This window comes from Chinchilla lanigera, unplaced genomic scaffold (assembly GCF_000276665.1).
Source record: "Chinchilla lanigera isolate Chin_1 unplaced genomic scaffold, ChiLan1.0 scaffold00019, whole genome shotgun sequence".
Classification (NCBI taxonomy): domain Eukaryota; kingdom Metazoa; phylum Chordata; class Mammalia; order Rodentia; family Chinchillidae; genus Chinchilla; species Chinchilla lanigera.
In genome coordinates, this window is record NW_004955420.1 from 5,095,503 (window position 1) to 5,113,736 (window position 18,234).

The 18,234-nt window shown below is 34.2% G+C and overlaps 1 protein-coding gene across 2 annotated transcripts in view; it reads left to right on the forward strand.

Moving 5' to 3' along the window:
• Window positions 1-18,234, forward strand: part of Naaladl2 (N-acetylated alpha-linked acidic dipeptidase-like 2) — a gene marked incomplete in the record, with an annotated part of 1,228,826 nt that overhangs the window by 770,172 nt on the left and 440,420 nt on the right. For both annotated transcript variants that reach the window (XM_005383020.2, XM_013513456.1), the window contains 1 exon segment: window positions 12,042-12,192. In XM_005383020.2, coding sequence (XP_005383077.2) covers window positions 12,042-12,192 — 151 coding nt within the window.

The following is an 18,234-nucleotide window of genomic DNA, read 5'->3' on the forward strand; positions in this document are numbered from 1 at the left end:
TATCATCTATTGCTCTTTTAATTTTTGATGTTTCTTGTTTGTTCAGTTTTTCTCTACTACAATTCATTACTGATGGTACTAAAGAGTTTAATAACTGAGATATAACTTTTCAGCATTTCTGTGTATTCAGACATGAAATTGGATGTGTTCCCCTAACTAGAATCCTATTTTAATACACTGCTAAATCTAAGGAAGAACGTAGGAGTGAGATGCTGGTAGAGGATGCCTTAGTCACCTGGGTTACAGTCCACTAAAATAATACTGTATATACCTAGATATCTGTGATGAAAAATTTCAAAGTGATTGAACAGTTAATTCAATTTTCAAAAAGTAAGTCAGTCACAGTGGATGTTTGCTACCTTATCTCTTTAAATAATATCTAAAATCTGGATGAAAATATACATGTAGATAATTCAGTTTTTTCAATTCAAAGAGAATAGTGATATTCAGAAAAATCAAAAGCCTTTCTGGGCCAGGTAAATGAAAACTCTGACTTTGACATCAATCTGTACTGTAAAGAGACCTTGTCAATTTCTGCCAAGCAGGATTGAAAGGTAACAATTGGTGATCCATAAACTGCATAGACAAAAACAAATTCTGACTTTTTTTTTTTTTTTTGGTGCGAGCAACTATAAAATCTTTCTAATTAAAAAAATTAGCAAAGATAATATGGAAATTCTATCTTTTCTAATTCAAGTATTTACATGAATGCAACATCTGATTTGACTCCTAGACAATGAAATTACAAATAATTTATGCTGATGTATGTGTAAAACTTGAACAAGCCCAAGACTGATAATATCCCTAAACTGCTCATGTCTTGTTACTCATCCTGTACTATTAAATATTTCAAGATCGGTAAAGAAATTATGTCTCTGTCATATATATTGCTTTTCTCTTGAATATGTTCATAAAAGCAGTATTTCACTGATAGGCAGGGAAGATATAATAAGTCATTATTCTATTTTTAAATTTGTAAGCTAGTGTATGTAATAAAATCATAAAAATTTGAAAAATGTAATTCAGTTTTAAAAAATATGTAGGTGACTTGGAAGACCTTAGGATTTATGGTTCTTCCATTCTAACATACAATTAAAAGCCGACTGAACCAAGTAACATATAAACGACAAAGGCAAATATTTTTATTTTATATGAATATTCAGTTTTGTTAATAAATGCACAATATTTTGTGTTTTTTATGTGAAGACACATTAGTTTTCTAAATAACAAACTATTTTCCCCCTTCTTGAGACTACTCCACACCTGGAACAAATGCAAAAAATTATTACATTCTCACTAATTGTCAATCTGTTTCCTCTCCCTCTCTTATTCTTTACGATACCCACCAAAATAAATGAAATGTAAAAAAAACACCTCCCACATTTTAGCATTTTAGAGTTCCCCAAACCCTACAGATATATTACCACTTTCGACCCTACCTCATGCTGTGTGACTAGTGGGACAAATGCCATCCCCCTTGATGGATGCAAAAGTTGAACTGCAGAACTCTTCAGTGACATGCCCAGTATCCACTGCCTAATGGCTTGCCTAGGAAAGACTTTTTACCATAAGTCCAGTGGTATTTCTTCTGTCATGTTTCCTGCAAGGCGAGCTAGATAAAAACAATTAGATGCATTCAGATATATTGCTAACAGCAGGGAACATCATATGACACAACCAGTACAAGATTCGAAGTTTTTCTTTGGTAAAATTTAAGAAGTAATTTAACATGTACACTTAATGTTAATATTCATTTGTTCTTCCTGCATATAGTCTTTCTATCCACCCACTATAACTTATAAAACTACTGCCAATTTCAATTTATAAAAACATTGACAAATTTCAATTTATAAAAATACTGATAAATATGGGCTATTTTTCATCTTTATAAGATGATTGATTCATAATGCTATAAATTGAGAGAACATGGAACATTAGGTATACTTGTAGTCATTAAGAGTTTTTACTTATTTTTATATATAAACAAATTTAAAGCTATAAAAGCAGTTTGGTAAATAGAAGAAATAGAAGTTTTGATTATTGATATTTGTACACGTTGAAAACTCAGAAAATTATGTCAAAATTAACCAATAGTTTCTGACATACCTTTAAAGATATTTTATTCTTATTAGATTCCCAACATTCATTATGGCTTTAGTTAAATATAATTTTAATTAAGAGTGTTGGCTATGTATAATAATTTTAAATGTGGTAAATTTTCCAAGGCAAAATGAGGAAAAAGTCTGTACTTTCCTTTGATCTTATTTATCCAACTGGAAAATCCCAGAGATTCATTCATGTCAGGGCATGAGGTTGTGTTCTGTCTCCCCATATCCTATGTCTTTCCATCTCTCCTATATTTGCATAAATATCATTAGGAGCAGAAAGTTGCTAAATCAGAAGCTTACTGCCATTATTACTTCATTTCTATCTACATACAGAACTAGTATTATTTTCTGTTCACTTTGAACATATTTTCAAGCAATAATGGCTTTATAAGGAAAAAGCATAAAAAAATAAATTTAAAGACATACACTTCCCACATGAAGTCTGGTAGTAAATAACTATGTAGCATTGAACTAGTAACCTTTATGTCATAAGGTCTTCATATATGGACTCAGAATAATTCCCTGGGGTTCTTATAAGGCTACAGTGAGATATTTAAAAAGTGTAATTTATAAAAAATAAAGAATAATGAAGGAAGAAGTGGATCCCTCTCATTCACCCCTTGTTTTCTTCTTTCCTTCCTTTCTGAATTATACAAATAAAAGTTGGAGTATTTTTCTGACTTCTTCAACAGTTTATAAGACTTTCTGAATAACTTCAAGTTGTTTTCTTTATAAAAGAAGGAGGCCATTTTTCCTATTAATGGCAGTGGGTTATTTAAACAATTTTGAATACATCAGGTGACACAATTTGCTATATCAGGTTAATGTTTCAATGATTTTTGCCAAAATATAATGTGATCCTTCTAGGTTATACTCTGTCTGACTACAGTGAATTTTTCTTATGTTGAGTCTTTTCTAAGTTAAAAAATGAGTTTATTTTTAAATCAAAACCAAAACCTTATAAACCTGTGTAGTGGCCAACTAAAGGTGCACAGTACACACCTAATAATAGGAAAAACAATTTAATGGAAAAAGAATAACATATAATTTGAGCCTCTGAAGTGAAGAAAAATCTGCTTATTAAGTGATCATGTAATACTTGTCATAATATTTCTTTTTCACAATGTTTAGTTTTCACATATACCAGAGCTATTTATATATTAGTAAAAATATACAAGTGAATAAAACTTTACTGTGAAATGTTAAATTCATGATTTATAGTTTATTGCTTTTTTCTGTTACTCTGGGTAATCTTTATTTACTTATTTATTTATTTGATACCGGGAATCGAACTCAGGACCTTGAGCTTGTCAGGCAGATGCTTGTGCTGCTGAGTTATATCCCCAGAGCTAATCTTTTCTTTAAGTAACACATTCTTTTTTTATTTTTTAAAAAGAATTAAAAATAGTGGAAAAAATACAAACAATACAGAATTTCACTAAACAAACTCATAGGAATTCAACAACGGTTATTATATTGCATATTGTTGTCTTCAAATTAGTTGTTCAGATTACCAGATATAAGCATGCAAAATTGGTTTAAAAAGTTAAAAAAAAGAAAAAAAATTAATAAAGAAAATACTCCAAGGGAAGGAAATATTGAGATGAGAGAAAGGAGAAAAAATAGAAGAAGGAAGGGAAGAATATATATGTATATAGAGGGGATAGCTGTGATACTGCTGATTTCTACTGGTCTATTGACAGAAATAGTTAATACTGTTGACAGTTAATACTATAGCTAATCTTAAATAGCTCAGTCTCTTGTTTAATATATGTGAATCACCATTACTGTACTTTTGTAAAAATGCACGTCTCTTTTAGCAGTCTAAACAAACAGGAGTATAATTTTCACTATTGATTTCAGTGTCTTCTCAGAAAGCAGATCACAACAAGAAGCATCTGATGTATTTTATAAATTCACCCTGTAGCTAGTCAATTTGTCTTTGTAAACCATGGATGTATAACAGAAAGGAAAGGCCTACAGTAGTGGAAGGAGAACCAGACTTTATTTCAGAAAACTCCAGTTTGATCTGTAGCATTAGTACTTATTAACTCTAAATCTGTGTCAATCTGTCAACCTTGTTGAATCACAATTTTAGCAACTATATAATGTGAATTGAAAAATGACTTATATCAAATGATCTGAATAAAAATCAACAAATAACTTAGAAGATAGTAGCTGGCCCATGTTTTAGGTATACAATAAGAATTTGATGATTTGGCTTTGGGTTAACTGAGAGAACCTAGATTCTAGTCACAATTATGTAGAATTATGTATCACAGTTCTGGTATCTAGAAATCTATGATGACAGTCTTGCTGGGCTGGCTTCCTCTTAGGCTCATCTCCTTGGCTTGCCCTGAGCCCTCACAACCTTTTCTCTCTGTCCGTGATTCTCTGGTGTCTGTCTTCTTATGAGGACAACAGTGAGATTGCAGTAGGGAGCATCCGTACGACCTCTTTGAACCCTACTTCTTTAAAGGTCCTGCCTCTTCCAAATATCACTTACATTTTCACATGTCCAATGGTTTAGGACTTCAGAGTTTTGAGGGAACATAAGTCAGTCTATAACAGTGGGTCTTATTCTAGTCTCTAAAACCAAGGTCTTGTTGTTACGTTTTCCCCATGAGGGCTCAGAAAGGTTTTTAGGTGTGATGACCAGACCATTCTTCTAGAGCTAGACCAATGTTGTAAAGAGGTTAATGGTGATAAAATCACAGCTATTACCTTTGGTACTTGCCGTGTTAGGGTAGTTTGAAGAAGTCATACCTTCTGACAAGTGAAAATCGGAGAGTAGGGTTAAAATTCAATTGGATCAAAAGAGTAAGTTGATACTTCAGGAGCATCTGTGAGTGAATGACTTTCACTTCTAGCTGATATTCAGCTAATATTCCCTTCTTAGACACTGTAAGTGGATTATCTAAATGACAATAACTATGGCATTCTTCTGTTGGACTAGGAAAGAGATTTCAGTGCAAAAGTAAGGATAGAAATATACAGGAAAAGAAGGTGAGTAACAGGAATCAGAACAGGAACATTTCCTTTTTATTCTCCCTGGCTTTGTTTTTTCTGAGTGTTTTTTCTCGCTGAGTATGTGAGTGCCATGAACACACTGCGACACTGCCTAGCCAAGGCAGTGGACTGGAATCCCACATTGGACTGTTCTCAAACATCAAATTAATTTCCCTTAGAAAACAATTCCTGAAAGTTTGGAGTTTTGTAAGTTCCACCAAAGAAGTACTGCTGTGTTTTAAGCCTGGGTTAGTAGTACCATTTATTTTGGAAGTGATTATTTGGCAATTGATAGGATCCAGCTTTATGGACTATGCACAAGAATAAATGTACTTAGCAGGTTGTAGTAAGAAATGGGATTAGTCACCTCGAAGCTGACTATAGATATTTATCTGTAAGACCTGTCAGCAAGACAAAGTCACAGTGTCAAACCTCATCAAATTGGTGTCCACCAGTCTGTCACTGCTCTTGGCTGACAAAGCAAAACAAAGGAAAAATCAAAGCAAAATAAATCTTATTTTAATTACATATTTTAAAGAAAGCACATAACACATTTAATTAAATGTTTTGTTTCTTAAATTTTAAAAATGGACTGGCTTAATTCTTTATATATATAATATATGTATATGTGTGTAAATTTTTCTAGCCACAGGGTGTAAAAAGTAGAACAAAATAATACTCATATACTTGTACCGTATACACTGTGATATATTTTGTGTCATATTCACTCATTTTATTCACTTACTGGTTAATAAATCCATTATAGTAATTTATTCTGCAACAATAGAAAAATCATTCTATGGCAAGTACTCTGCTAGACATTAGGCAGATAAGATAAACTATAGGATTTTTGTCTTAAGAAGGCCACAATCTATTGCTACTAAAGTGACTCATGAAAGTGACTCTAATTTCTGAGAAGAAAACCAGAACAGAATAGGACTCGGTGCACTTGGGCATTACAAATGTTTAAAATGTTGTGGGATTTTTACTGCTTCTTTGTGGCTGTCATGTTGAGCTGTTAGCACCAATGAAAACTTGGGTAAGAATCATATTAGCTCAGCACATAGATCTTAGAGTTAAAGAGAACAGGAGACATGTGAGCAGGAGGTTTGCTTAAAGATTCTTATTTTCAGAGAAAACATAACGCAAAATATGTTTTTTGAGCTACAGAAGGATTAATAACTATCAATGATGGACATTTTTGAGCAAATATGTTCAGTAAATTTACATAATATTTAACTTCTTTCTTGGAAATAAAATATTGGTTGAAGCACTTATTAGAGTAGCAACATTCCCAGTATAAATGCTGTTGACAACTTCTTTCACAGTATTTCCAACATTACATAAGGTTATTTCCAACCTTATTGTCATATGTGCAGCAATATGAATCATATTTTTGGGTCTAAACATTGTAAAATAATTTTGAAAATTGAACTAAGCATTGCACAGTGTAATAATGATATCTGGAAAGCAAGAAAGGGATTGTTCAGTTGCTCATAATTTTAATGTGCAGATCCTATGTATTTTTAATTTTCCTTGTATCTTTGCCCTAATGTAAGTTTTATGTAAAATTAAAATCTTGATAATATATAATATATAATATTATATATAATGAAAGATTATAGTATAAAACTATTTTAATAGTCACTTTTAACCAGAGAAATCATTTTCCTTTTGGTGGGTGCATTCCTGGCCAACAGTTTTAAAAAAATGCTGCATGTGGCAGTACATAATGCTATGTTGCATTAAAATGTTTCTTTTAACTACAGGCCACATGGACTATGTCCCATAAAGTGATATCACTTAATAATGCTGTAGTTCTCATAGTCTGGGTGAACATGCCCCGGGATGCTTACAATGCATTTGTCAGAAATATGCCTGTCACTGAGCAACACATCACTGTTAAAGATGGGGCAAAGTCTTCATAAACATCTTTAAAAAATCATTAAATTCAACTATATAGTTTATTTTTGTTTTGAGCACAAAAGATCATTGAGTGTAATATAATTCACATTTTGTGGAACTATGAAATCAAGGCCTAGAATTGCATGAGGTGTTCATAGCTCTATAGTGTCAAGATCAGTAGCAAATTCCAAGTCCTTTTCATTCTGACGTGGTTTAATTTGTCCCAGTTGGTACTGAATTATTTTCATGGAATGCAAGCCCTTTGAAAGGGAACACTCATCAAGTGTGAGGGAAAGGAGTACAGTTCCACTTAGAATCTGCACAGTAGTCTCTCTTTTGCCCACTTTTATCTCCATTTTCCTTATTCCTCATTTACTATTTGTTTTTTGGGGTTTTTTTTGTTCTTTTTTTTTTTGGCAAACCTTAATTCCATACCCGGAACCAGGTGGCTAGAGTAGTTAGCATGACAAAGAAACTCAAACCTACCATATACATCCTTAAGAGATAGATAGAAAGGATATTTGAATTTCAGTGTGGGGAAATATTGGCTCAATATGTGCTTCCTCTTTTCAGGATTTAAACCCCAATATAATCATTATCCTAGGTACAACTAATCTGAAGCTGTAAGAGGTGCTGGACAGGGCTAAATAGTTTCATCTGGGAAAAGGGCAGGCTGCTGCCAGCTGAAGCAGACACTGTAACAACAGCTGAATCCATCCTTTTCACCAAAGGTGCATTTAAAAGGATATAATCTCACCTTAGTAGTTTTGTTAAATGTTTTAGTCAACTCCAATCTCAAAATGTTCAAAATGCAATGCCAACAATGCAGGGGAACATTTTTTATTTAACATAGGCCATGTCCTCTTGTCTAATGCATTGGAAATCCAGCAATAGAGAATTTCTTATTAGAAGGTGTTGTAGCCCAGGTTTTCAAGGGAAAAGATTTAATACAGGACGCATAATTTATAGGATTATTTTATAATTATTCACCCAAAGAGTGAAATGCAAAAGAGTGAAGGAGATCTGTCCACACACTAGAGACGCAAAGAATCCAGCTGAGGGCCTGGATCCCACAGCAACGTCCTGCACGAGTCCCACTGAAGACATAGAGCCCATGGCCCAGTCTTCCAGGAATCCATCAGAAAGCCTACAGTCCACAACAATGGCTCATGCAAGTCTGTATCAAGGATCTGCACTGAGGAGGCCAAAAGATCAATGGTAGAAGTTAGAAGGTCTGTGCCAGTGGGGTGAAGGATCTGCACCTGCAGGCTGAAGGATCTGCCCTGGAGCCAGATAAACATGCTCAAAGGATGGACCAGAGCTCCCCAAAGAGAACTGCAGTCATCCTCAGTGTCAGTGAGGACCTGAGTTCCTCCCATGATGAAAACAGTTGTATTCATATCAGGAAAACCAGTGCAACAAGCTTCTCCAGGAGAATCAACAGCACACCACCTCCCCCTCCAGTTCTGCTTTTATGCTGTTGGCAACAATCCTCAGGTGGGCCTTCAACACCCAGAACCATGTTGATTCAGTTCACTTGGGTGTTACAAGTGGACCATTAGTTAATGTACCACAGAAGGTACTGAATTAAAATACTGAATGAAGAGCTCTATGGTAGTCAGCAAGGGCTCGGAAAAGGGACCAAATTTAACACCATTAAAGAAGGTTCTACCTAAGGCCGAACCATTGCAGAGGATAGAGGAGGGAGCCCAATCACATTTAGGGTTAACACAAAACCCCCAAAACAGTATCCAATTTTCCCTTATATTAAATGTTAAAAATGAAGAGACACAACACAAGAACAATAGTTTCCCTTTATGCACATAGGGTATATTCCAAGATTCCTAGTGAATATCTGAAACAACAGTGATGAATCTTATGTACAGTGTTTTATATATATATATCTGAAGTTTAATTTATAAATTAGGAACAGTAGGAGATTAACAACAATAATTCTTAATAAACTATAAAATAATAATTACTGTAATAGGAGTTATACATACGAATGTGTTCTTTTCCTCTCAAAACATCTTTCTATTATACACACTCTTATTGCGATAATGTGGGATGGCACAACATGATGAGACTATGTGAATTAGGTAGGCACTGTGTTATAGCACTCAGCTACTCTATAATGATAACTTGGACAAAAATATTGTAGTACTATGACAGTTGATCTGATAACCGTGACCACTACTGAGGGATTAACAAGTGAGTCGCAGATATAACATGGGCACACTGGACTGAGGCATGATGCACGCCCAAGGTAGGATGCAACATGGTCTAGATTTCACTCTGCTGCTTGAATGCTATACCATTTAAAAGTTACAAAGTTTTTAAACCCTGGAATGTTCCATTTAATATTTTTAGCCCAAAGTTGATGAAAAGAAACTAAAACCACAGAAAGCAAAACTGTACATAAAACTGTACATAGAGTTGTACACACAACTCTACTTGCATCTATAGTAGGTAAGACTATAACTTGTTATAGCTTCTCTAGAGAGAACATAGTTAATCAGAAATAATAAAAATAGAAATACTTTGACAGACATTTCACCTATGGAAATGTAATCTGTGAAGGCAGGTATTTGTGCAGGGATTTAGTGACAAGAAATTTTATTGTAGTAAAATATAAAACACATGATGTGATTGATGTGACCAAGAGAAATTGGTTATATAACACTTGATGACTGCTACATAGTATTACTTATACTTTTAATATTATACAGAATATAACATTCTGTAAAATGCACTAATGAATGTAGACAAATATTTATTATATATTGTGAAGCGAGTGAGAAAAGATGGCACAGTTATGTTAATATGTGGTCTAGATAATCTTACATGTTAGTGTTAATGAACACTGAAGAGATAATTTAATGAAACTGTTTCATTTTTTATTTTTGCCTGTATCTTATTCTCTCTAATAATTGTAAATTGTTTTAGCAATAAAAGTAATACAATATGCTAAAAATTGCTGCCAAGGGATGTTTATAGTGTTTTCCTGATGTATTCACCCACCAAAACTAAACATTCAAAGTCATTCCACTGATCAGTCTTTTCAAGGAAAACTATTTCAGCACGTAAACACTGGAAGCCCTCTCTAGGAATTTCAGTGGTGAGAGTTTGAAGAGTAAGTCTTAAATCTGCACCTCTTATTCACATACTCTTTGTTCTACCTTTTGTCAGTCCACCTGGTCCCTTAAGTATTTCCCTTCTCTCCATTGGTCACTGAGGGTAAAGTAATGATAGGAGTCTGATGCGAATGATGTGTTAGGTTTTAGGTGTTAGCTTTTTGTTATAAAAAAATACATGCTTGGTTGTTACACCCAAAATCGTAAAGTAGAGAAAATTTCGCAGTGAGTAAGAAAAATACCATTAAATGGGCATACTTATAGTCTGTATCGGGTTTTTTACAAATTATTTTTCTTTTTTGCAGAAAAAAGCATGCTGTATACATGATCATATGCCTCATTTTTCTGAGTAGAGGTGCATAGAAAATATTTTTTCAGTGTCCATTTTCTAGCCTACATTTCTCTTATTTATTTATTTATAAATACTCTTGCATGCCTACTACATGTCTATTAAATGTGAAATGTACACTTGTAGAGAATAGAAGCATGATCTCCACCCTCTTGCACCGGAGCAGCCAAGGCCCCGAGCTACCCCACTGTGTGGTCCACTGTAGATCCCAATAAACAACATTAGCTCTCATGGGAGGGGAAGTTTAGGTGGTGACTGAAGTCACTCAGTGAGCAAGAATTATCTATGCTCAGTATTGCTCTCAGGCTTCTGCTCTTTGATTCCTTTAGTGCCCCCTAATTACTTTCCCTCTCCCATGAGAAACAAATAGAATCAGCAAATCATGATTATTGTTCTTCCTATCAGGTAAGTCATAGTGAAATGCATAGCCAAAAAAAAAAAAAAAATCAATTTAACAAGCAGAAATAGAGAACTTGGAATGGTGTCAAGTTCATGTGTCCCATTATATTTATATACTGTGTACTTACTAAAGAAGAGAGGGGATCCTCGCATTCAATATACCTTAGACGAGGTACTGAAAGAAGCTAATTTCAAAATGCTTAATGACAGGAGCAAAGCGGAAGCTGATTATTTAGGAGGACCTTTTAGGTTATATGTGAAATCCCTCCATTGCGTTATCTGACAGGTGTGCCTGAGCATGGAGGGCAGAGGCAAGGATGATTAATACACTGGGGGCTCTTGGGAGGTTCAGAGCAGTGGCTCATTGCTAATGTGAAAGTATTTTAACAACTGGTGTGATAGAATTAGCCCCAGAAGGTATGTATCCCAGAACTTTGGTGATTTCTGCTCTTGGAAGGACATCAAAGTGGTCAGAAGAGATCTCTTTTTAAACAGTAGAAACTTGTGTATAGTGGATCCTCTGTTAATTTCACTAAAGTAATGATTCTAAATCCACTTAGACAATTAGAGAAAGTCCCATGAGGCTACAACTGAAATCAAATACAAACTTTATAGGAATACAACTGAAATATTATAGAGACACAGGGAAAAAGAGAAGAGATAAAATAAATTACTAACTGGGTTTGTTAACTGGACAATCTGAGTGTCTGTTTAATGTGAAAGAAAAAAGCTGGGCTTGGTAGCACACCGCTGTAATCCCAGCACTTGGAAGGCTGAGATAGGAGCACTGCCATGAGTTCAAGGCCAACCTGAACTACATGGCAGATCCTTTCTCAAAAAAAGAAAAGAAAAAGAAAGAAAGAAAAAAGAAAGAAAGAAAGAAACAAAGAAAGAAAGAAAGAAAGAAAGAAAGAAAGAAAGAAAGAGAAAGAAAGAAAGAAAGAAAGAAAGAAAGAAAGAAAGAAAGAAAGAAAGAGAAAGAAAGAAAGAAAGAAAGAAAAGAAAGAAAGAAAGAAAGAAAGAAAGAAAGAAAGAAAAGAAAGAAAGAAAGAAAATGGAGTCACCTTTTATGAAATGGTATTATATGTACTTGCAATATGTATGATAATATTTTAATAGTGTGTTCTTTTCTTTCAGATTTCCTTATTGGAAAAGGCTGGATTTGGAGGTGTTCTTTTATATATTGATCCTTGTGATTTACCAAAGACTGTGAATTCTAACCATGACACCTTCATGGTGACATTGAATCCAGGAGGAGACCCTTCTACACCTGGTTACCCAAGTGTCGGTAAGTTTGTTGTTCATCTTTATTATACCCTATGCATTACAAAGATGCAATGTGTGATTATTTGCTTCCTAAATTAATTAAGAGATAATAAAGTCAAATAAGACTTACTACTCAGTATTTTAAAGGGGGAATTTTTTTAGCTTCTAACATTATAGACTATTAGCTAATTGGAATACAAATTTTTAAATATATGTGTGTATATACAATATTTTATCTAAATATATTGTAGTATCACAGATAGTGAACGAATTTATCGTTGATTGACTGATAAGATAAACACAGTGAAGGGAGGGTACTCCACATCCATTCAATGCAGCAACAGATCTCCAGGAGCATGAACTATCTGCTGGTGCTTTGAGGAAGCTATAATTACTTAGTCCTGAGTCTAGGACAACATATGCAGTCCGGAGTTCAGGAGTACATATGGTTAGATTGGCAAAGTACTGGGAAAGCATGCTACAGAATAATATGATCAAATTTTCTGGCTCCCTGAGAAAAGGACTTCATTGGTATGGGCAGTCACTGGCAACATACAGTTGGCCATCTTTGCATCAAACTTTCCTCTTTTCCCAGTAATCTGTATGACAGTGGGGGTGCTGTGGCAGAGAGAGGTGTTGATGTTTTCGGCAGATGCTTGTTTTATCACTGAATTGCTGTTCAGTGTGTCATTGGCACAGACTTGTTTCATGTGTATTGCCTGATGAAAGAACCTTTTGAACCATCTTACTTCTAATTAAGAATTAAATCTTAATTCTTGAACCAGCATAATTCAAACCTATTAACCATCACCCTCCAGTCCTAAATAAGCTGACAAAAGTGTGTAATTATCCATACATCATTCCAATATTTTTCCTCCTTTCCCCAAATATTACAAAAGACTTTACTGGTAATTTTATTCAAATCCACTTGTCTTTCTATATATTAACTCTATCAATAAATTAATAACATTCTCCAAGAGAAAAGTAAATTGAGTCAAGAATTATAATGTGTTTATTTTGGGGGGATCTGCTGATTACAGCCTTGTCTTCTACTACAAAAATACCCCTTAATAATTAATGAAGGGCTTTTTTCTGAGACCTCACTATACTTTGCACAGCCTCATGGCTCGGTATTCTCATTTTGAAGTGAGAAATAGTAGTTGCCTGTCTATGATTTCTAGGTGTCACTGAAACCCCTGGTCAGTTCTCTCACTGGCAGATGCTCTGACTGCTCTTGATTGTAATTCCTCAGCTTCAGAGGTTACATTTTTGGACATGTCAGTGGGCTGTACCAAGTGCGGATCATTTCCAAGTACTCAGCTTATTTTGATGAGGTCACAAGTTGGCAACATTTACCCTTAATAGTTTATTTCATACATGCAGAATTTAATTTTATCTAGAAAAAAAGTATCGGCCAGAATTTTTTCTTTATTTTTTATTTTGAGATAAATTAAACTTACAAAAAGTTACAAATATAGTGTGTATGGTATCTGAGTACCTTTTTCCCAGCATGCATATTGATATGTCAAATCACCATATCCAATTGTAAAGTCCATAAAATTAACATCAACACAATATGACTAAATCAGTACAAACTCTATCCAGTTTTCTTCCTTTCTCACAATAATCTTTTTTTTTCCTCTTTTTTTTTTTTTTTTTTTTTTTTTTCTGGTACCGGGAATCAAACTCATGACCTTGCGCTTGCTAGGTAGGCACTGTGTCACTGAGCTAAATCCCTAGCCCCCAATAATCTTTTTTTTAAAGTGGTGCATCTGATCTGGAATCCTTCCTGCACATAGCTGTTTTCTTAATCCTTTCTGATCTGGAATATTTCCCCAGTCTTCCATAATCTTGACACAGTTGAAGAACATTGACCTATCATTTTGTAGACTGCCCCTCATTTGAGCTTGTCCAATACATCTAATGAGTAGATTGAGGTTATAGATTTTTGGCATACTACAGAATAGAACTTATATTCTCTTGATGTGTATCAATAGGTTCACACTCTTGTTTTGTCTCATATCTCACGATAGTAACATGGATCCTAAAGTCATGACAGTGTTTATCAATTCTCTCAGCTATTAATTTTCCTTTGAAATGAATGACTTTATGTAGAAAAATACTATGATAATCTAAGTATCCTCTTTCTTGTCACACTTTTCCCTACAAATTTGAGAAACTGTGATTGATTGATCTGTGTGTGTTAAAATTAATGGGGTATTTGCCAAATGACAATTTTTATGTCCATTATCCCTTTAGAACAGCTTTAAAAGGCACATATGTACAAATGGTCATACTTTGTACTTACATTTTGAAACAAAGGTGCATGATCATATAACAGTTTTGGAAAAACTATGAATCAGTACTCTGGTTCCAGTGACAAAATATCAGTGCCGTAAATGACTATGTACTGTATTACTTAGGTACACTTACGTAGATCTCACATGAAAAATTCATTTCCAAATATAATCTGGTGCATAGAATGTAATGTCTGTTTATATATGAGCCTCTATATGATATACAAAATGGAAAATATTCAAACTACTGTATTTCTCTTTTGGACTGGGTTACTTAGAAGCTCTGGCTAGTTGCAGTGATTTATATTCCTGTGTTCTGATTCATTTACTCCCTTCCTTCTGAAATTCCTTAATATCTCTATGTTTTATGGTTTCATTGATTTTTTACAAAATAATGCAATTCTCCACAAATACTTTTTCTTAGGTGGGTGGTACAGGGGAATGCAGGTTTTGAGTTATAAATAAAACCTACAAATGATAGTTTGTCCAACATAAATCAAGTATCTGACTCAATACTAGCAATTAACTGATTAGTAGAGGAAATCTGTAACTATTTCTTGTTTCAATTTCAGGAACTCTATTTTAGTACGTAATTTGAGACTTCTTAAGTTCTAAATCAGTGTGTTCAATCAACCAAAAATTGCAGGGAATATTTTTTAACCTTGTTTGTTTTTGTATAAACAGAGTAAATGGGTTCCATTTGGTTGAAGTAAATTAACCACTCCATATGTTCTGCTCAGCTTTACCAACTGTCTGTGTTCTTCCATTTTTGTTTTATCTATACATCTTCTCACACCCCGTGTTATCATTCACTGTTTTTCCAGATAAAATTTACATAAACTGAAACACAAATATTCTAAATGGCAAGCAGTTGTAACCACTCAATTCCCATATCTCTTTAGTTAGAAACAGTTCCATCACCTCAGAGAGTCTAAATCCACTCAGTGATTCCCAAACCATCTTAGCTGATCACCAATCTCATTTTCTCATGGTACAAAATTTTATAATTGCATAAATGTGGAAAAATGTGAAATGCATCATGTTATATCCTGGTTCTTCTCACTTGGAATAATGTCTTACAGTATTTATTCGTAATCACATGTACCAGTAGTCCATTTCCTTTTACTGTTTAGGAGCCTAGTACAGTATTTGTACTGTTTCAAGTATGTGTTTTGTGATCAAGAATATCAGTATACTTTTCCATAATACATGGTTCAAATGAATTGTCCAAATGCAACACAGAAATTCCATGGAAGGTAACCCTACTCAGTAAGTCTCACTGCATAATCAAACAGTTCTTCACTGTTATAGAATCAGACAAAAGGTTAAAAATTTCCACATAACATTTGGCCCTATGACATAGGAAGGAGTATATAGGAAACATTTTTTTTTTTTTTATCAAAAACAAACCTTTGGATCCATTGGCCATGTTAAGTACTCTGAGTCTGGTTTTCTTTATTATCAAAAAGAAGATAACACTGTACCAATATGAATATTGATGTTGAGGTCTTTTCTAAGGAAATGAAAAATCGTGAACTATACCTTAGATTTGCATATTAGCCATCCATATTCTAACATACTGAATACAACTGAATACCACAGCTCAATTAAAGCCCTGAGGCTGCTGATCAAACTTTGTAACCTCCTGTTACTGTTCAGGGACCATCTTGTGCCCTTTATATTTGTTGCCAGTATGTAAATCAAGATTTTGACACACAGAGGCTGGGGATTTAGCTCAGCGGCACAGCGCCTGCCTGGCAAACGCAAGGTCGTGAGTTCAATTCCCGTTTCTGGAAGAAAAAACAAAAAAACAAAAAAACAAAAAAAAAAAAAAAAAGGAAAAAAAGGATTTTGACATACAGATTCTGGAATCACAGCTTAATTCTTGCATGCAGTAAGCTGCCATATGTTGTCATGTTTGGATGAACAACTTCTTCCCTTAACACAACTGAAGGTGTTATGTTATATTGAACATGGGCTATACCCCAAACTATAACCTAATTAAAACTGCCTGAAAAATAAGTGTGCCCAAGCACTTACCCCTGAAAGTTTTGCTTGCAAAAAGCATGGTTTTTCTTTCTTAAATGATTGTCAGTTCTCTCACAACCATCCTACCACTTACAGCATAGAATTCCATTAGTTAAATTTTTTTGAAATTTTGTTTAATGTATTAAGAAATCAGTGATCAAATCTATTCCTTAAATTTATTTGATAAGTTAACATGTGTTTCCAAGATTAAATTAGCATATCAAAGACTTTATCATAAGTAGTAAAAAAGATAAAAAACCTTGTCTTGTACTGTCTACATTCTCTAGCTAGGACCCTGAACTTCAACTGAGGAAAGAAAAATCACAGCCCAGTACATGTGGGAGGAATCCACCAATGAGTAATTCAAAGAGGCTATTAGAATGTGAAGTTTAAATAAAAACTAGATAAAAATATGATAAATCTGTAGAGAAGTAAAAAAGAAAAGGTGATTTAGATTACCATAGACAGCAAACTAGGGGATGAAAAATACACAGAAATAGAATCCAAACTTGATTTAAGGAAAATTAGGAGGATATATATGTAAGGCGGGCAGAGAGTGTTTTTGTTGTTGTTTTTGTTTTTAAGTCTTTAATTTTTCAGTTGTCCTCAGTTGAAGAGAACCTTTTGCCAAAGTGGCATATTTTGGTGTGGCATTGGTGATCCACTACAATTGATTGCATTAATTTATTATGTGTGTTTCAGCTACATAAAACTACGGTCTAATTCTCACTTCTTTGAACAATATAATTTTAGAATTTTAAAAATCTTTAGGGTTTATATGGCAAAATTCTAATCTCAAACTGGTGTCACAAAAATCTTGATCACTTTAGGCAGAGACTCATGTAAATCAGGCATAAGTACAATAGTACCTCAGTTTATGAATTTAGTTTGTTTTACAATTTTGGGGAAGACGGCTGCATTCATATTAGTGTGAGAAAGATGGCCATGGCCATGTGTGTCACCCGATGTGGAGTTTAACAGCAGAAATGTCTTGATTTACTTTTCTTTTGTTGCTGAGATAAAATAGCCAACACCCACAGTTAAGTAAGGAAAGATTTATTTAGCTCAGAGTTTTTGGAAGTTTTAGTCCATAATCAGCTAGTTCAAAGGCAGGGTAGCATGGTATAGGGGCAACAATTCAGGGTGGCAGAAGACAGTACAAGCAGCAAGAGCATAAGGAGAAGAACAATTAGATAGATAGATAGATAGATAGATAGATAGATAGATAGATAGATAGTCTACCCCCAACCCAGGGCACATGTAGCACTCATATAATCTCTGTGTCCTCCCCTTGCACAGGCTCAGGATGAATATAAAGTAAGGATCCTGGCCTGATGCTCAGTTACTGAGTTAACCTTTTAAACTTTTCAAGTTGACACTATGAACAACATCCTTGAGCGGTAAGGGCATGTCTTATTTACCCCAGGAGGTAGAACTGATGAGTTACTTAGTTAATCGTTTAGTCTCCTCAAGTTGACACAGTGTATCAACAATAACGATCCACCCCTTTTCAACTTAGCAACCAAATTTTGCCAGACACTTTTGTTTGGGATCCAAATTGTTTGCAAACAGAAACTTTTGTGAATCAAGGTATGACTGCATTTACAGGAACTGGTTTTTCCAGTGGGCAGTTATAAATGGAATTCTTCCTTGTTCAAAATCATTAGCTACACAAGGGCAACAAAAAGAAGTAGAAAACTATAGAATAAGTACAAAAATAGAAGTGAGCAATTAAGCAG